Here is a 20,917-nt window from a genome sequence, read left to right as displayed (position 1 = left end):
TGGAGACTTTCATTGAATGTCTTACCAGACACTGCATTTGATCAGCATTTTCATGGGAATTGTGGGATATTTGTATAGACATTTAGAGGACAATGTTTGGACATTTTCAGGGAAATTTGGACTAAAAGTACTTGTCATTTGTGGGGAATTTTATTGGAATTTTGGGAAGTTTGTATTAATGTTTAGGGAAATATGTTTGGACATTTTAAGGCATATTCAGAGAAATCTGGACTAAAAGCAGTTGTCATTTGTGGGGAATTTGATGATAAATTTTAGGGGTAATATGCTTGAAAATTCTGAGGAATTAAAAATGAGGACAGTGAAATGTTTATTGGACATGTTAAAAAATATTTAATTTTCACAGGCATTATTGGCAATTTTTTGAAGGCTAATTTGTGTGGATTTTGTGAATTTTTACTTATTTTCATGGACATTTTGAGTAATTGGTTTGGGTATTCTCAGGATTTCATCTGAAAATTTCCAAGTATTTTCATGGAAATTTTAGGGGAGGTTTTTATATTTTTTAGAATTTCATCAAAATTCTTGGGGGAAGTTGCTTTGCATTTTTTTGAGCATTTATATGGGAATTTATGGAATTTTGTTTGTATGTCTTGGGGAAACAGTTTGGAAATTTTTTAGGTAGTATCATGGAAATTTGGAGGTAAAGTATTTGTAATTTTTTGGATTTGGATAAGAAATTTTGGGGGAATTTGCTTAAAAAAATCAGAAATTCACATGTAAGTTTTGGAGAACTGTTCTTTGGGTCTTGAAAATATTATAAAGAATTTTCACAGAAATTTAAGGTTATTTCTATGAAGATTTAGGAAATCTGTGTGGATTTTGGAAAGGAAAATTACCAGGAAATTCAAAACTTTTGGTGGAAATTTCTTAATAAGAAAAAAATGAGTCCACCATCCCCCTTTCAACAGCTGACACCATTTCTGACAGACTGAAGACCCCAAACAACTGACCAACTGGCGAAACAAAGCCATAATCTATGCCCCCAAACCAGTGCTGAATTTTCTGGGAAACAGGACCTTCAGGGGATTTATGGACATCATTTTTGGTATAAATAAATAAACAAAACTTATTCCTGATCAAAAATAAAGCTGAAGTTTTAAACTTATCCCATTAATCCAAAATAAGTGGAAGAAACCAAAAACACGTTCCCATAGAGAAGCTCAGGTCTCAGGAGGTTATATATGGGATCTGTACACAATCTGGCCACTGGATTTTTTTATCAATGGAAGTCCAAGATGTGTCAACCAATCACATATCAGCAGGCTTTGTTAAGTGCAGGAGAAATAGTCTGCATGGATGGAGAAATAGAGGTGGAATGTAATCCAAGCTTCACTAGCAGAACCCATTCACCATCATCAGTTATCATCATCTGATGATAGATGCTTTATGCCTCTAGGAAAGAGCAAGGTTATAATTACGGCTATCAAGATAAATCGCCATAATCACAGTTAACTAATATCTGTAATTAGTGATTTATATTTCAAAAATCATGATTAATCCCATGGTTATTGCTCCTTTCAGCACACTCAGTTGAGCCATGTCAGCGTCACCCTGCAGCCACAGAGATGTAAAAGAAGTCCACTACTGCTCTTTAATGTCTTATTTAATTGAAATAGAAAATCAAACATCAGACAGCTCAGTGCAAAGTCGGACACCTTGTGTTGCCAAACATTTTCCCTTTTACTGTCCCTTTATTTCCTTTTCAATCCATAACAAGTTCCCTTTACTTTAAAGTTCATGTCATTATCTCTGATCCACCTGTAGCAGTTCTGTTTCCAAACAGGAAGTGAATTACCTTTACTTAAAGAACGTAAAAAACACAAAATGGTACAATGGATTTAAATGCAAAATATCACATTTTTTAAAAATGCAATAAAAGAATGCAAGTAATCGTGACAAACTACAGAAATTCAGAGATTAATCCTGATTACAAATTTTGATTGTTTCGGGTAGTGAGAGAATCTAACCACTGATTGCCCTTTCGTGCAATTTGTGGTTCAAGCTGAAATGTTTAAGCTACAACGGATTGTTATAGAGATTAATAAATCATAAGAATACTGCAGATGAGAGCTGGTCTGCTTCACAATTTTGATGTTATCACAAGGAAATTTTTTATCTGTAAACCCCAAAACCTGCTGGTACATCAACGGTCAATGCAGCCCAGACTAGAAATATACCACAAATGGAAACAGAAGACTTCATTTAGTAAAAGTCATAACCCATGTGTACAGATACTCCATCCATTATAGATCAAATACTCAAACTTGAGGCACAAATCTGCTCCAAACTGTGTTGGAAAAGTCGGTCAGTGTTCAGATACCCTCACATGTCAAAAACTATCCATTCATGACCCAAAGTTTTCTTCTCTTCAAGAGGATGGACCTGAAAAAGCTTGCATGTTTACTCTTGGCACATCTGCATCTCGGTATTTTGCAAAACTTAAGACCAGTTAACCAAAGTAACTCACAAGATACTCAGCTTTGTTTTAGGACTCATACCAATGACGAGAGCCTGAGTGAAGCTGTCATGCAACTCATCTTCTATTACACTGAGACTCTGATGGACGGGCTCAGAAAAGGAAGACTTGCCTGGAGGTCGCTAAACGCCGACTGCTGGCTTCACTGGATCTACAGAGTTATTCATATCTGTTCCCAAAGGCGCCTTTCTTCTATCAGACAGTGATCAATGATGATTGATGAAGGCTTCCAGTACTAAAGAATAACAAACAAAATTCTCTGTGTAAGTTAAACAATGTTTAATACCAATCCATGTTTCTGGTTGGACTTTTCTTTTCACAGTAATCCAACGTATCAGCTCAAAATCAAATTAATACCAGGCATGATAAATATGAGAGAGAGAATAATGTTTATGTATTACAAAGAAAACTTCAGGTAAAATGAGTTAAAGAGGGCTGAGTGTTTTATTAGTAGCTGGTTGGTGGGTGACATAATGTCCTGTAGTTGGTAGGTGGTTAAAATCATGTTGAGTAAACTAATAAATTTATAAATACAATAAAAAGCCTAAAGAACACAGTCATCTGCATCTTCTTGGTTTCTTTCTTCTTTAGTAGAATCCAGAGTCTTGAGCCGCCCAGTTTGGTGTCTGTGGGAAAAAATAACACAAAAAAATGCTTCAAAAAAGCAGCAAGAGATTTGTTCAAAAACTGGGGACACTCCAACTGAAACACCTGCTAGCTTCTCCAGCTCAAATGACCGACAGGACAAAAAAGCAGGACATTGTTCTGATAAATTATGACAGACTGTACAGATAACAACACAATATCTGGCACTGCAAAAGATTCATTAAAAATCATGACTTTTCCCCCATCTAAAATAAATTGGCAGAACAAGAAGAACATGAAAATTCTCTTTTGGAAGCGGTGTATTCATAAACAGAGCTGAGAGATACCTGAGGAGTGGCTTGCATTTTAAACAAGTTAAGCTTTGGACTGTCAGACACAATAATCAAAGCTTTTTTTCAGTCATTTTTTTCTCCTGCTTCAATATTTAGGCAAATTTAAACCTGTTTAATAATATATATTTTGGCCTCTGATCATGCAAACAGTGAACTTAGCCATGTCCAATAGGTGGCTCCCTTTAGTCTCCAACCAAACAAGAAGAAAATAAAATTATGAAAGATAGTTCACATGAAGTGAATCCTAGAAAGGCTCCTTTCACTGTGACTGAACTGAATGTGATGTGAGAGCACTTCCACCTTTAACAGCAGGGACAGCAGTAAGCTTCAATAAACAGGGTAGCCACACACTAAATGAAATTATATTATAGACTTTCTTCCCGGTGATAAAGAACATACGACTTAAAGAATTCATAAACCTAAAGGTGTGTGGAAATGTGACAGGCCCTGCATTATTATTTATAAGTGATGGAGCGAGACAGAGAGAGGAAGAGGTGAAGAGGGAACAGGGATTAGGGAAGTAGGTTAACTGATACTGTATGCAGCATCATTTAGCTTATGTGCCTTCTTAAAAAACACTTTTAATTTCAGGGAACACTCCTTTTAAATGACGCTACCACCAGTCTTGTGAATGCCAGGGCCTGGCCCGTCTGTATCAACAGCAGCAGGTGACGTGCTAATCATCATGTCAGCTGTGGAGTGCATCCACTTGTAGACATGGAAGATTACTAGAGATGCACTGATACCACTTTTTACAGACCATGTATAAGTCTGAATCCTTATATTCGCGTACTCAGCAAGTATATATATGAACACTTAATACCTTTACATTGCTTGAAAAATATTTCGAAAGTTTATTTGATTTTCTTAAGATTGTCTTGTGAATAAAACACTGACTAACAAAGTAGATTTGATAAAGACATGTCTCACTCACAGTGCCATCTAAATGTCAGGATACATACATCTCTGATGGCTTCTTTTGCAGACTGTTTTTTTGGGATGCCGTCTATGTCAGACGGGAAATACACACTAAAACTTCAGAAATGTAATCATTTTAAACCTCCAGTTAGGATAATGGTAAGGGATAGGATCCCAAAAGTTAAAAACCTGGACCTGCGAAACCAAAGTACAAAACGTTTAACAAAGTCGAGCAGAATGAGTCTTCTAACAGGTAAAAACTCGACCTCCACAAAAACATCCTAAAGCAGCTGACGTACCTAACGTAGCTCTGATAACTTAGCTATGTAGCTAACATGGTTGAAGCTAAATTCACAAAACAGCTACGCAATCTACATAGCTACGTTCGCTAAAGCTCACATAGCTCAAAGCTAACTTAGCTACATCAGCTTATGTAATAACATTTATTACTTAGGTAGTGTGGCTGTGTTAGCATAAGCTAAAGCTAACAAAGTTAAAGCGAGCCACTGCCCTCATATCTACTCCTTAAACAGACGGATACATAATTTAACCCCAGATTAGACCTCTGATCTTTTTCTCCTTTTTATTTTTTTAAAATTTGTTTCATTTTATTTTTTTTTTTATTTTTGGGCCTTTTCATGCCTTTATTTGATAGAGGAAGGACAGTGGATAGACTCGGAAACAGGGAAGAGAGTGGGGACAGACATGCAGTAAAGGGCCACAGGCCGCCCGCGTACATGGGTAGCGCCTTAAACCACTCGACCATCTGGGCTCCCTTCTCCTTTTGATTTACGAAATGCTGCTTAGTTTGTATTAATTGCAAAGTGATTATTCCATGAATGTAACTGCAAGACTTTGTTTCTGATTAAAGTTTACCTGGAAATATACCTGCAAATTATTGAACTTCCATTTTGACACAGGCAGCTTTTCAAATGAGCAGTCGGTGAAAGAGGCCATCAGAGATCAGCCAGACTGTCGTAACAGTCTCTATACATGGGGGATGCAGACATAACCACCAGGCTACAAACACCTTAAGTTTTTAAGATTTTCAGCTCCTTCAATTTCAAAGATAGAATTTGAGACTTTCTAAGGATCCACAGGAAACCAGCAAAAGACTGAAAAATGAATGCAAATGAAGAAGGCCAAGCTAGTAATGCTAGTTAAAACTTCCTTTTACAAAAGAGCTTTTTAGGAAACAGGTGTTTTACAATATGAGATGGAAAAGAAACCAGTTATAAAGAAACATTGTTTATCACTCCGTTTACCTCATTTCTGTTGCTGTGGGCGACTTTCTTCTCGATGTTCATCGCCAACATCTGACTACGGAACGACAGACTCTTGGTCTTCTCAATCACCTGCTGGTACGGCGACACAGCGTTGTTCCCCATCACCACATGACCCTGAAATAAATCCACATTTTTTTAATTCAAACGAAGGACAGACTCTAGAAAGTGTCACAAAAGTGCCAAACTCTCAGCCAATTAAATCCTTGGATGCTTTCAGAGGAGCAAAATAAATTGAGTGACAGACTTTAAAGTATTAAAATTCAGTCTTGTCGGGGTTGTTTGTGCTGTACTCTGTGATTTGAAGCTCATCTGACTGAACGTGGATCAGTGAGGCCTCACCAGTTTGGAGTCGATCTTGGCATCCAGTCTGGCGTTACGGATGAGGTTGACGATCCACCTCTCCGCCTCCTCAGGCGTCATGTTGAGCTTGTCTGCCAGCATGCTGAAGAAAGAGTGAAGGAGGAGGGGGCGTTTGAGTAGGAATCCAAAAATCTTTCAAGTTTTCCTTTTACACTATCCTGAGATGTACTAAAAAAACTGAAAGGGGCATGAATAACATCTGAAATTGGGGAGTGCTTGGAAGTCAAGTTACTGCATGAAATCAGACATATGAGTAGAGGAGTTGAAAGAATCTTTCATCATTTTTCTCTCTCATGTGTTATGGCACAGCACGCTCTTTTCCTGACAATCCAACTGATTTCAAAGACATGTACCTGATGCTGATGCACTGATGAATCCGACAAAAGGTCTCAAAGATGAAGAGACGAGCGTTCTCAATGAAATCTTCAAGGCAGGCGACAAGGAAGAAATCATTCACAAGAACCTGCGGAGAAAAGATTCTTAAAGCTTTGCTCACTTTTAACACAGTACAAAAAGTTCACATGGAAAAAGCAGAGAGAAGAACAAGGCAAGGACAAAATGTTCCATCAGTAAGATACTCTGGTTTCTCTGTCAGCACGTTTCCAAACATATGTGATGTTGTCTTTAAAACATGACTGATGAAATAACAGTCTCTGTTTCTTCATCAGAGTTTGTGGCTATAATTTAAAACCTAAAACATGGCCTGCTGGCATGAAATGTCTACTTTAAGTACACTACAGCACATACTGTCGCCACACAATGACCACAATTAATGTCCTGGAAACGCTTTCCCGGCTTCTGGCTGTTCTGGGAAAAAAATACCACAGGTTGGATTTTGTTCCCATACATTAAAATGTACCACCGCACAATGAAAACTATTTTAAAGGCAGATTTGTAGTCAGTTACAGACTCTTTTTCCTACCTACCAATTCCATAAAAAACAATTTCCTTGATTTTTACATTATTTCTTAATTCAACTTGCAAATAACACAATAACCAAGCGTTTTATGTCAAAATTTTCAGGGCAATCTCAGCTTTATGGATACTGATTTTTGTCCTGGATGACTGTGAAGAGATTTGTTTTAGCCCAAATGCTGAATTCTTTAAACATGTGGACAAAATGTTTTGGTGCTTGAAATAGGCTTACTAAAGCCTTAGCTTCAAAAAAGTAGTGAATAAAATAATAGCTAAGTGCAGAAAACATGTCAAAAATGAAATTTTGTCATTTTGTTTTTAGTCCCATCATACTATTTTCATCAAAATGATGATGTGTCATCTTCATCACTGCTTCTCAGTGTTTGTTCCAAGGCTTCTGCAACATTCAAATGCTTTGCCAGCATCGGAGATCAACAGGAGGTCTCTCCTCTTACCTCTCATGACAAACTGTGATAGGGAAGGCCTTAGGAATTTCAGTGTTAATTGGTTGGGGCAATACTTTGATGACTGACCTGGCAGATTATTGAGGCTGACATTTGGCCAACTATCTGTTTGTTGAGCATTTTGTTTTGCTCATAACTGATAAAACTGATTTAACATAAAGTGTGCTAATTTGGCTTAAAGGTGTGTCTTTCCCCTTGAGCTTATTTTTATTCTCCACAGTCTCACCAAATGTCCTTAATACAATCTGATTGGGTAGATGTTGCATGAGAATAAGCTCATCAGGTCTTCAGCCTGGTACCGAGTGAGCATACGGCAACACTTTGTTTTCCTGCTGCTACTGTTGTGCTCTGTGGCTGCTCATGTTGACAGAGTCAGAGATAAATGCCTAATTTTTTGATCATACAGTTATACTTTCGTTACATTAAGGGAATCTTGTACACACCTGTTCACTGCTTCCTTTGACTAAAAAAAGTTTTACTTTTCTGCTCTGTAGCTCTCTCTGTAACTCTGCACTGTAGCTTTTACTTTAATATCTGTTTTTATCTTTATTGTTTTTGTTGTTGTTTTTTTGTTGTTTTAAAAAAAAACTTATGTGTGTTTTTATCTTTTTTGGATTTTATCTGCTGTTTTACATGTAGAGTTCAGACAAATGGCACTAGGGATGTGTCTATCTTGTGTGGGTCTTATTTGCTGTTTTTAATCGCCTTTCACATGCTTCATTTAAAATGTTTTTTTTTTTTACTGTTTCTTTTTCCCTTTGTCAATGTATTTTAATGAACTGTGTGAAGCACTTTGAATTGCCTTGTTGTCGAAATGTGTTATACAAATAAACTTGCCTTGCCTTACATCATAATAAATGCACATCTGCTCTAAATAATCGATCTCACAAACCACTAACAATTGGTATGGGTGCTGACAAACAAATATTGGTCAAGCCCTAGTTGGCTACCCAGGTACATTCACAGCCACTCGAGTATATTTTCTGTTTTATTTTTTCAGGATTTGCATTTAACCACAGGTAGACCAGATTTCCAAAAATACCTTCCCTCCAGCAAATGCACAGATTGACATGCCATCTCATGTTAAAAACGAAGCCTCATATGCCGTCGATCTTATCAGGATTTGTTGCAGATATTACCCTCTACTCCTGCACTCAAGAACTTTGGTTGCAATACTCTATTTCAACAGTAAGGCTTTACACTTGCTCACTGGCTATGATAACAGGATACTGAATGAAGCATATCAAAAGGCAAGCCATGTTATTAAAGCATGATAATACACTATTCTGCCAATGAATACTTCAAAAGAGCAAAAACACTCAAAAATGTCAATGTCCAGAATGAGGCGGGGCAGGATAGGCATTTCCACTACCCAACTTCAGTTTAACTGTGTGGGACGATTATCGGTATCAGCAGATTCTATCTTAGAAAGTAAATTAATCAGTATCAGGAGATATGAATATTTCTGATTATATTTACAGAACCGTCTAAATGAACTACCCTGCCGATGAACTCGTTCAACCAGGAGAAATTGTTTTTAAATCTAAACTGACTGTGAAAATTTTGGCCCCTACTTTTATGATATTCAAAATAACTTCTGAGTTGATACTGATATTTCTAATTGCTTTTGGGGAGGACAACTACCCACTATGGCAACATTTTCTCCCTTGACGGACCATGAAAGACCAGCTTAACGTTTGTGCAACATCTGACATATTCTGCACAGTAAAAAATCTCTAATTTGATTCAACAGAGATAATACCAATGTTAAACTGATGCATCTCTGCATCTGTTTATCGTAATAGTGAAATAAGCTGAATAAAAAGGGGAACACTTCTATTTTGATGCTCTCTAGAGCTCACTGCCAGCGAGTTGTTCCAGTGTTTTGTACCTATCAAAAAGATAGATTAAGTTTTCTTCGACTCTTACTGTTGTAAGTACAGGTTATATATGATGTACATGTAATCCCAAGAGTTTAGCTCCATTTTTAATCACAGATTATCTATTTTTGTCCAATAATGTCTGTCTTGTATAATGTGGTTTGTAAAAGAAAAAGACTTAATAAGAGGAAAATCTATTCTGCTATAGCACACACAGGGCAACAAAAAAAAAAAAAAAAAATTGTATCCATATTTTATCAAAATTAGTTTAGAAATGCAAGTATATCTGATTTGATCAAAAATCAAATATTATACATCCCTACTCTACTTCTCCTCTCCCACTTTTCTCTGAAGCTTTAACAGAACACAGCACCGTGATCGTAAAAGTAGTATCCTTGAAATTCTTGCATTGTGTTGTGTGTCAATGAAGTCTTCATGAAGCAGAAAGCCCTGAATGAGCTGGAAAGATAGTCAAATAGAAATACAGAAATGTTCTAATATTCAAGAAAAATAAACTTGAGAAACTGTTATTTGTACTATCCTTGAGAAAACAAAAATAAAATAGCCTCCAAACACCAAATAGTATTCTGTCTTATAGCTTGTGTACTGTTTCAGACATCACAAGACAATGTTATGCCTAAGGGTTACATGTAAAATGTGCATTTATGAGGAAATATACATTGACACATGCATATCATTTTGTTAGAACTCTCAGTTTCCCTTCATTACATGGTAAAGTGATTCTACTCTTTGATGGTTCCTAAATGCTCAAATGCAGCTGTTTGACCCTTTACAGGAACAGAGAACAGACAACATGCTGCTCCTGCTCTATTCTACATTTTAAATTCCTAACATCAGTATTTGTAATTCAGCCGTACATGAATGAGCTTAATACACTAGTGACAGGAATACCTTTATATAAACAGAGGATTAACGTTCAGTAGGGCTGAATACTGACAAAAATGCATTGTAATGTCTTTGTATAATATATGTAGTGATATGAAAACAACACAGGAACTAATTCTAAATAAATGCATCTAGGTGTAAATAAGGGCAATCAACATTTGACTAAATAACCAACACAGCCAGTTTTCTTTGGTTAAAGGCTCTAAATGTTGGTTTTGATTATTTTTTAATCAATCTCTCAGTTCTACCTGCTAAATAACAAAACTGGAGAAACTGCTCACGTTAAGTTTTATGGAGGGAGAGGACTTTAGCAAGCCAAGGGCGTTCGTCAAGCCAGAGAAAAAGCTGCTATCAACATCTATGAGAGTTGAAATGATGTATGAGGAAAGAGCTGTGTGTCGTTAAAGTGACAGGTACAACAGACTCAAAGACAGATCCCTACATTAGGGCTTTTCCACTACAGCTTTTGGCCGTGCTGAGTCAAACCAAGCCGTGCTGATTTGCATTTCCATCACCATTTCGCCCATGACGGAGTCCGTCTTTAATTCATTAACTGGCTAGTAAAGCATGCCGTTCTCACTGCCCAATCCAAAAATATGATTGCGTTCATTTTCTGCTCTTTTGAGACCCATAAATCAATAATAAGGAAACTGTTCTTTAACTTATATGCAGGAAAATCCTCTCCTTTTGATGATGAGAGTGAATTATTGTTCACTAAACGTGAATAGAGAGAAAGAGGGAGAGAAAGTAAAAAGAGCAGCTTGCAGCGCTGTCAGTCTACAGTTTGATTTTTGCTTTTAAATGATGTAAAGTCATTCAGATTAGACTATTGTAGCGAGATCAAGGAGAGCTCAAAACACCGCGTCATCAGCTCTAGACGCGCCCTCAAACGGGTAGCTCGGCTGTGGTGGAAAAACAAACCCCTCGCTGCGCTGGGCTGCCGTGCTGAGTCAAGCCGAGTCAAGCTGTCCATGTAATGGAAAAGCCCCACATGGAGTAAGATGTTGTTGTTGGCTATTTTCCCTCAAAGTAGCGTGTTTTGGTCTGTGAGGGAGTTGACGGCAATGACCGAATATAATTTGGACTTTCTCCTTCATACTAGGGAGCTCCACACTGAAGTTTTCTATATATTCATACAGTTTAGAGCCCTTAGTTAAATTAGGATCTCTTGCGACTTCATTCAGAGCTGCAAGTGAAGTGCTGATGAGCAGAAGAACATAATAACTAGCATAGTAGGCCCCTGGTAGCCCCATGTGTGAGGTTTTTTTTTTAAAAAGGTAATTATGATTTGCATATTCTGATTCATTAGACCGTTGAGTACTCGAGTACTGAAAACACTGTAAAATCCCATCCTTACTGTATAGAAATTAGGGGTGGGAATCCCCAGCAGCCCCATGATATGATATATCACGATACTTTGGTCATGATTCGATATTATTGTGATTTTAAACATTTTGCAATACACAGAGTATTGTAATACCATATATTGTGATCTATACCATTTTTTCAACTGTTTAGTTGATTTTGCATTAGTCTTGCCCTCATGTTTGCCATATTTCAGCAGTATTTTATTCTTATTTAGTACTTCTTGTAAACCTCATGTGTCATGTCCATCTCCTTTGTGCCCTGCTTTCATTCTTAATGTCCCTTTCCTGGTGCTGCCATGTTTGTTGTACTTACTTTCTCCTTGGCTATGACCATCACCTCTGCCGACCTCACTGGACAAACAGTTAATTTTATTTTTCTATTATCATAGACTTCAATTCATATTAACAATTAATTTGAATAAATCAATACTTGGTGGACGAGATGATAGGATATATCACCAGACAACTTTTCCTTACTTACATGCATTTTTAACCAACTGAAGTCTAATATACATACATATTTCTAGGTCTTTATTATCAAGCTCTTTCTTTTGAACAGTTGGTGAACATAACTGAATCATGAAGTGACCACCACACTTGCGCCTTCTTCAGGAGATTACATCCTGACGTCTCCATCTGTGATTTTTAAGTGACCATCACAGAAGCGTCAGCTGGTATGTTTGGCCACCTAAAATCTCCTTGAGAGCTTAAAATTCTGAATAAATTAATGTCTGGAGTTTTGAGAGAAGATGTGGCACTTTTATTTCACAAGTGGATGTTATTATGTGAGAAATCCAATTACCCAGCACTTTGCTGTGGTTAACACCAACTGTTATTGCCAAAGCTCTCCATAAATACTCAGTTTAGAACGGCACTCAGTATTTTTGTGTGATGGAGGAAAAAAACTGCTGACATTTAAATTTCACATCAGTCAAAAAGTTCACCTCCCAGAAGAGATCTTATCTATAAAAACTCAAAAGAGCAAAACAGAATCACCCTGTGATGATGTTTATATGGTAATTAAGATGAGTTGTTCATCTCTGGAGTGAAAACTTAACAAAAACATTGTATTTCTAAACCCTCCTGACAATAAGAAGTCAGCAGAACAAGAGACAACAGAGTGGCTTAATGAACTCTCTTCTTACTGCTGTCATTGTGCTCACACTCCGTAACTGACAGGATAGTTGAGGCTTTTGCAATCACTGCATAATTTATACAAGAGGGGAGAAAAGCCAATTGATGAGAGTGCTCAGAGAACGTGCAAAGTGGTCCCCAAACACAACTACAAAAACCGCAGTCAAGGGTTTCTAAAGAGAAGGCGACCGAGCCCCAAATCTGACAGCTGTTACGCTTTGAAAATCAAACTGAATAAAAAGTAAGAGCCGGCAAATCAGGCCAGACATGGATTTACTGAGGCTGAATAGCTGCAAAGTTAAAAGCGGAGGACTCAGGAGATCAGCGCACCATAACTAAGGGAAGCTTCATATTAACCCTCAGTCCCAGGAGACAGCTAACTTTTATGGGGAGATTTAGGCCTGAGCACCATGACAAACACACTGTCAAACAGGAAAAACTTCAGGAAGCTCAACGCACCGACTCACACTCCCTTAGCTTCTTCTGGGCACTGTCGAAGTCAAAGTTCACGTAGAGACACTCCACAAACTCAGTGATGGGGTCCTTGTATGTGTACGACTCCTGGAGGAAAGAAAAAGAGAGAAAATATAATGCAAATGTCACTAATTCTTTAAGAAAAATCAGATTTATTTTCAAAAATTTACCTGTTGAATAACTTTCACCAAGTCCTTGAGCACCTGTCTACGCTTCCGTACGTCTTTGTTGGTGATGACTGCGGTTGTGAGGTACCGCAGGATGTGTGGGCACATTGTCTGAATGGCATTGAGGTATCTGAAAAAAAAGAGGCAGCACAAAGCCTTCACTACACGCTGACAGAACAACAATAAACATCTCCAGCTATTAACACCAGAAGAAAAAGCTGTTTTTTACATCGCAATCATACACAAGGTTGCTGGGAAATCTTAACCATGCTGCTGAACATCTTTAAACACACAAATCTGAACATGAAAACTGCACACTCCTGCAGCCACACCAGTTAAAATGAATTCAATTGTTCTAAATAAACGAACAGAACTACAAAGGATCGACCTTCCTCTATTGAATATAAGCTGTGGAAAACAGCAGCATCAGCCAAAATAATATTTTGTTGGGTTAAAAACCATGAAGACTCACTGAGGTTGATAGAGGAAGAGCTCAATGATGTTGTCTCTGCCTTTAGGATGGTTGAAGAACACAAAGAGGGACCAATGGATGAGCCAGGTCCTCTGCTGGAGGGACTGAAGAGGAGAGCTCACAGACTGAGGGGAAAAAAAAACCAGAAAAACCTGCATCAGGGGATGTTTTTAAAATAATACTACCTGTTAAAGTTAAGAGTTTGTGGATGCTTTTCTTGATAAACTAAAGATAGAAGAAAAAGTCTAATATTGCAACAACTAAGGTAGATGCAAGCAGCAACTTCTGATGTCTACACATAAAGCTAAACTACAGATGCTGGAGGGTTTAGTTGCCCAGTACTGTGCCAAATCTCAACAGTCCTCTCCCCAGTCAAAAGAGCAGGGTTACCTTTTGTACATTCATCATCAGGGTTGGGTATCGTTTGGGTTTTTATGATACAGCATTAAAATTGATACTGTAAAAACAGTACTGGGGCCAAAACTGTGCCTGAATTAGGGATGGGCGTTTGAAAGAAACCTGCTAAATCGAGCATCTATAATGTTAACGATCAATTACTTGATTAATCGTTATGTATGTATAAAAACATACATATAAGGGCATATATATATATATATAAAAACAGGTAACTAATGATTGTGTTCCACAATGATTTATTTATTTTCACCCTTCGAAAGCCTGGGGCCCTTAAACATAAACAAGGCATGGTCTATTGTATTACCTATTGCAGGGATGCGTAAAAAAAAATATGTAAGCATCTTAAAAAACTTTTCAAACCCCAAAACAACCACAACAAACAAAAGCCTAAGTTGGCAGCCATTTTTTTCACAAAATAAAGTTAGAAGGAATCCAAAGTCAATAGCCCATCATATAACAGAGAGCGGGCCTCATTAGAAAAAACAACAAACAAAAACAAAACCCACTCACAATGTCATGACGGTAGATATTGTTATGCAGTGCAGAGTAAGACGTGTTTGGTCTCTTTATTAAATGCCAACATCAGATCGACCAAATTCTTAACGACCAATTAATCAATCATTGATCAATTGTTCCCATCCCTAGACTGAATCAATACTTTTAGAAGAAAAATATTACAGTCAATGACATTAAAAATACTTCTATTGGGGCTCAGATGGCCTTGTGGTGGTGTCGTGCCCCATGTATGCAGACAGCTCAGGTTCAGGTCTGGCCTGTGGCTCCTTTCCCACATGCCTGTACCCAACTCTCTCATCCCTCTTTCCGACCCCATCCACTATCCTCCTCTGTCAATAAAGGCAAAGCCCAAAATATATATAGAAGAAATACTTTTATAATTGCAAAGGCAACTTTAAACTTAAAACCGAGCATTATACTAAATCTTAAAATAAAACACACTGTGAACACGTTCATATACTTAATTATCACAGTCTTACTGAATTCAGATCAACTATATTTTCTACAAACAACTCCACCCACTACTCTTAACTATATGTTCTAGTGACTTATTTTTTACAGTCTTATAAATGTTTTGTTCCTTTGGTGCAGATGGCCTAGCAGCTAGGCCCTGTCCCATGTATGCGGGGTTTAAGTCCGGCCTGCTGCTCCTTTCCTGCATGTCTCTCCCCCACACTCTCATCCCTGTCTCTGACTCTATCCACTGTCTTCCACTCTGAATAATGACATAAAAAAAAGCCCAAAAATCCAAGATAGGGCAACCTGGAAAAAAAGGCCCCGCATTGGACCCCAGTGTCAGAAGACACGCCCCTTTTTTACGACATGCTTGATGCCGAGCACTTTTGCTATTTATTTGTTATTATTTTGTTAGCTTTTAACAGAACATTTGAACCATAAATTTACACATTATAATAGAAAATGAACTTAATTTTACCCGTGCACAAATCAGGGCCTGGGCCCCCCAACCAAAATGACCAGATTCCCCTCTGCTTTTATATTAATGGACAGAGGTTGCTTGCGTTAGATAATCAGTGAGCTGCAGGACAGAGAGGTCTGATGATTGGACAGAAAGGACAACATCAACAACGATAAAGAAGGAAAGGGACTAAACCCTCACCCATGTCAAAAAACTCTTTTCCTCTCATCATCAATCTGATCCACAGACACGCTGCTCCTGCTGAGTGCATGACTGCTTTAATACCTTTAAAATATTTCATGTGGAATTAAATCCAAGAAATAAATATAGAAAAGACAGGAGGTAATGCTTAAAGTTCCTACATGGCCTGATCTTTTGCAAATTATCCTTTTCTGCTGAGACGAGCTAATAGACTGAGCAGAGCATTGCACTTTTGGCAAATAATTTAGAGAGATATATTTAAAAGATGCCAGCTGGGCATCTGATGAGACAAAATGAACAGTTCTGACTTCTGTAGGTAAAGACTAAGCCAACACTCATATCTTGGCACTGGATCAGAGAAAACTCATAAAGTAATTAAAAAAAAGAGGAATCCACGCAGAGCAGAGACATTGCTGCAGACAGTGGAATTAATAAAAAACTTCATGCTTATGCTCAATTAACAAGTGTAGGCATACATAAATGACATTAATTCCATTAATTCCATAAGGCATTTTATGCCCTCCATTTAGAGTGGCTGGTTAATCCACTCCAAATGGAAGGCACAAAATACCTCATTAGAGTTGAGTTAGCTACCAGGAAGGCACATGCCTCACGTAAGGATAAAGGCCTGCCTTAACTCTTTCTCTTAACTTGTTTCTAGGTTGATCAAAAGTTAAGTTGAGACCAGACACCTGTCGGCCTATGTGAAGATTCCCCACACACAAGATTGCACAGAATTTGTGTGATCAAATGGGACTTTAGAAGAATAAGAAACATGGATTACTATCTATATCCTTGGCTGACTTTCACTCTACAACAGGCTGTTCTCGCATGCATTACAGTTACAGCAAAAATCATAAAAAAGGAAACAGCTATGGATAAAATATCAAATATGTCTGACATTCATGATTCAAGGTCTGGGAGGCTATGACGCGATTTGGAGCAATAAAATAATCACGTTGACACCACAGACTTAAAATTGATTCAGACAAATAACACGCCTCCACTAAGGATACGCCCACTGTCCCAATCTTGGCGGCCTCAAATCGAGCTTAAAATTGTGCAGTGTGTGGCCAACCGTAGCCCTTCTTGACTTGGGTCAATATATCTTAGTTTAAGAAATTTCTCCGAATGGGCTTCTTCCAGTGCTGCACTTCAAACCCCCCCTTTCATGTTGTCAAACGCTGCTCAATCTATCTAGCTTTACTGTTAATATTCCTGACAGAAAAATCTGTACAAGAGGCTGAAAAAACAAATGGGCTGTGTAATTCTGTTTCTGAAATGCTCCTTACTTACATTGTTATCAATAGTCTCCCTCAGTCGAGTCAGATCCTCCATGGCTGCCTCCCAATTCTGCATGAGGATCTCTGAGGCCAGCTTCCCCCACAGAGAGCTCAAAGCATTCCTGTCTGTTGAGGGAACCTGAGCAGAGTAACAAATTTAGTGATCACTGTCAAATAAGAAGCAAGCTGTGCAGAAAGAATGTCCACTTTCTGAAGTGTGGTGAGAATATTTATTTTCTGGTGTTCTTGATTCTTACCAGCACACGGAAGAAGTAGAGATACTCTGCAGCCCCAGAGTAATTACCACACTCGTACTGGAATTTGGCATACCTGTACAGAGTGTCTAGGTATTCTTGACGAAACTAAGAAAGAAGAAATAGACATTAAAATTCTGAATACATTACACCAAACTATAAGAAATTGAATAGGAGAAAATAATAAAGAGATGCAACTTGACTTCCATGAAGGAGTTCACCATAAATCTCTATGGTTTAACTGCTAAAAGCCCCCTATACAAACTGCAGTGGTGCATTTTGGTTAGAATAAGTGTGGCTTAAAAGCATGCTTAGAATCAGTCACAGTCCTCTGTTTCTCAAACTACTAGCATCTCTGCCTTCCTGTGACAAAAAAGTCTAATTGAGGCTGCCGGCTGACAGAATGTGGCTTATTAGGGAATGTGCAGACATCTTTCATCTTCTTAGACAAAACAAAGCCTGTTCTTTGTTCACATTGACAACAAGTCCTCCTCCCAGAACAATGCACATGACGTGAGCAATGTTTTATGTGCTTATACATCAAAACAAAAGCAAATAATCGGCACATTATATGCAAGCATACAATAGAGGAATGACTGGCAGAAAATTGTAAGGAGTTACTTTGATCAGTGAGTGAAAAGTGGGCACTTTAGTGGGTGTCGTAGGATGTTTGGATAACAGCCCTGGTGGCTAACAGTGGCAGCCTGTTGTTATGGAAACCAACAATTCATCTCAGTATGAAACTGCTGTGCCCTCTTTGAACAATAAGATAATGCTGTTTATGCATCATTAAGCATTTCAGAACTTACATTGTGTTTCTCTGACAAATAGTCGAAGAGCATCCTCCCATCTCTGAAAAGGACAAGAACAAAAGGATCAATACTCTAAAGATGAGCTGTTTAATGTAGCCACACTTATTTTCTCTTTTATCTGTCAGTACGACCGTTTACACTGACAGAATTTTATTGATACATGTCTTTAAAAGATGATCTGACCTTGTGGACTGCATCTGTCGGGTGGTCTCTGGGTCTTCAAACATCTTGACAATGGGCTCTGTCTCCGACTGGAGCTGCTTCAGCTGAGCAACCACAGTGCTTCTTTTCTCTCGCAAGGCTGCAGCAGAGGATATTCTTACATTAAGACACTTTTGTAACATTAGTAGTAGTCAAGAGTGAGAAATAAAGAGGGGGAAAAAGTGTAGCTGACTGAAATGAATTAACATCTATTTAACGAAGTACATATATGAATTTCTTCCAGGATTTAATTCCGTATACGTCTATCAATTTCTAATATTCTCTGTGTTAGAAAGCAATCTTAGGAGAAGACCTTGGCCTAAGCAGGAGTGTTACTTGCATTCAAGAGTTCAGAAGTGTTACAGTGATTACTTTTATGTATATTTTTGTCATTTTTATTTTATAGTCTTACTTTGCTCTTCATGCTTGGTTTTAACTGTGTAAAGCACTTGTTGTCGTTCTGTGTTCGAATGTTACACTATGAATACACTCCCCTTGCCTAGTCCTAAGGGAAATTAACAACCCAAATAACAAACATGGGGGAAATGCTTCATAATAGTCACAACTGGATGAGTAATTCTGAGATCATTGAGGTATATTAGTAATATTTCGTCATATGTTTCAAGATGGACTTAAGAAAGCATTATTAAAAAATGCTGTAAATCCAGGACAAACATTGTTTTCTTACAGTGTGGGATTTCCTTGTCTGGGTACAAATTTTTGTACACATCCATGGCGAAATCCACCATGTTTGTGTCACTGAGCAGATCCAGCTTCCCCTGAAGGAGTTCCTTCTCATTGTAGATCTGTCAAAAATAAAATACAGACGTATTTAGAATACCTTAGAACACAACAACTTAAAACCATGGCAAAATTAAACATAATACAGCCTCTTATTTCTTAGCTTCGCATTATTCAGGCAGCAGACACAGCTGAATGCTAGTAGCTAAATGCTAACAACAACCAGAAGCTAGGGGTGTTGACTTCAAAAGTGTTCGATATTCCTCGACAAATTTACACCGAGTAGAACACAGCCCATACAGTAAAACAATCTGTTAGGAATAATTTACAATTAAACAGTTTTTGCCTGCGTTTGCTGCAAGCTAAACAGCCTTCAATATGACTGCAGTTAGCCATCCAGCCGGCTAGGTAAAGCTAATCTGTTAGCTACAGCCGTGTTTTAACGGATATAAATGCCCGCGAAATGACAGTTTTATGATTGACAGGGCTCGCAGAAAAGCCTGTTTTCAAGTACCTCTTTTACTGACAGGAATTCCAGAAGAGGAAAAACCAAATGCCGGTCCAGGAAATGTGCTATCTTGGTTGTCAAATCGTAGTCCGCCATCTTGGCTGGCTTCAACAGAAAGCTTTATTGACAAAACAGCGCGTAGACGGAACCTCGTGAACACGTCACTACCGGGTTATTTTGTGGGGGAAAATACCTTGAAAAATACTAGGTGGGCATAAAGGCGATAAAATATTTATTTTTATTGGAGGCACAGAGGGAAAAATGTTGAATGAAAATATTTGGAAGTGCTGGTAGTAACGCCTAATGGAGTTTTTCTTCAATAAATACACTATATGGACAAAAAATCTTTGACCACACCTGTTCATTATTGAATTCGGGTGTTTTCCTGATTTAGGGCACTCTTACTGCATCAGCATACAAAGACATTTTGGACAAATGCTATGCTTCCGACTTTGTGTCAACAGTTTGGGGAAGGCCCTTTTCTATTTCTATTTCGCTGCTACACTCCGAGACGCTGAAACAGCTTTCTAGAGCAGAGGTTCTCAAATGGTGTGCCAAGGCACACTAGTCTACCTTAAGGCAAGTCCAGGTGTGCCGTGGGAATTTGTACCATACGTTATTACTACAACTTTATTGCAAGTACTGTAACCAGGCCTGCCCACAGATCTGGACCCCTGAAAATCCTCAGAGAATGGGACCTCCCCAGTTAGCGTTTATTGATGATATCAGTGCATGTGTGTTGGATCAGTAGCATTGGTGCTAGCATCCTGGCTAACAGTTACCTCGTTAAGAGCTTAAAAGCATGGCAAGCCATTATTGGGTTGAATTGGTGTTAAAGTGATTAATTTGTGCTATTTTTAACCAAGTTAAACAATTTTCTACCCATTTTTGCCACTTCCTATTACTACTTTTGACCCATTTTTTCTTCCTTTTTCGGAACTTATTGCCACATTAAACCCTTCTTACCACCTTGTAGTAACTTTAACCCTTTTTGCCACTTTTGCCTTTGACCACTTTTTTGCCCACTTTTGCCCTTTTTCTTATCACTTTTATCCCATTTTTACCACCTTTTTACACGGTTAATCCTTTTAGACCAATTATAACCCATGTTTGCCACTATTTTGACACTTTCAACAAGTTTTGCCAATTTCTACCCATTGGTTGGCCATTTTTTACCAATTTTCGCCCATTTCTGACTTCGTTAGCCACTTTTTTGCCCAACTCTGCCATGTTTTTTCATCACCTTTAACCCATTTTTGCCATCTTTTGCCCATTCTTGCCATCTGCATG

The 20,917-nt window shown here is 38.1% G+C and overlaps 1 protein-coding gene across 1 annotated transcript; it reads right to left on the bottom strand.

Moving 5' to 3' along the window:
- Nucleotides 1–2,761: 2,761 nt before the first annotated feature.
- Nucleotides 2,762–19,768, bottom strand: eif3eb (eukaryotic translation initiation factor 3, subunit E, b). The gene is made up of 13 exons (XM_041809380.1): nucleotides 19,634–19,768; nucleotides 19,067–19,184; nucleotides 18,361–18,478; nucleotides 18,175–18,217; nucleotides 17,369–17,473; nucleotides 17,125–17,250; nucleotides 13,779–13,903; nucleotides 13,310–13,436; nucleotides 13,125–13,226; nucleotides 6,353–6,462; nucleotides 5,979–6,081; nucleotides 5,619–5,753; nucleotides 2,762–3,123 (listed from the first exon to the last, which is right to left on the bottom strand). The coding sequence occupies exons 1-13, from the start codon at nucleotides 19,721–19,723 to the stop codon at nucleotides 3,085–3,087; spliced, it is 1,341 nt and encodes a 446-aa protein (XP_041665314.1). The 5' UTR covers nucleotides 19,724–19,768; the 3' UTR covers nucleotides 2,762–3,084.
- Between the last annotated feature and the right edge of the window lie 1,149 nt (nucleotides 19,769–20,917).

The sequence above is a fragment of the Cheilinus undulatus genome, linkage group 16 (genome assembly GCF_018320785.1).
Source record: "Cheilinus undulatus linkage group 16, ASM1832078v1, whole genome shotgun sequence".
NCBI classification, from domain to species: Eukaryota; Metazoa; Chordata; class Actinopteri; order Labriformes; family Labridae; genus Cheilinus; species Cheilinus undulatus.
Note: the sequence above shows the minus strand (reverse complement) of the source record. Positions and strands in the feature narration are given on the sequence as shown.

Coding starts and splice junctions, on each gene's coding strand:
- eif3eb (XM_041809380.1), bottom strand. CDS start 19,723: ATGGCGGACTACGATTTGACAACCAAGATAGCACATTTCCTGGACCGG. Junction 18,479..19,066: donor AGACAAGGAAATCCCACACT/GTAAGAAAACAA, acceptor CCTCTGCTGCAG/CCTTGCGAGAGAAAAGAAGC. Junction 18,218..18,360: donor CGACAGATGCAGTCCACAAG/GTCAGATCATCT, acceptor TGTCCTTTTCAG/AGATGGGAGGATGCTCTTCG.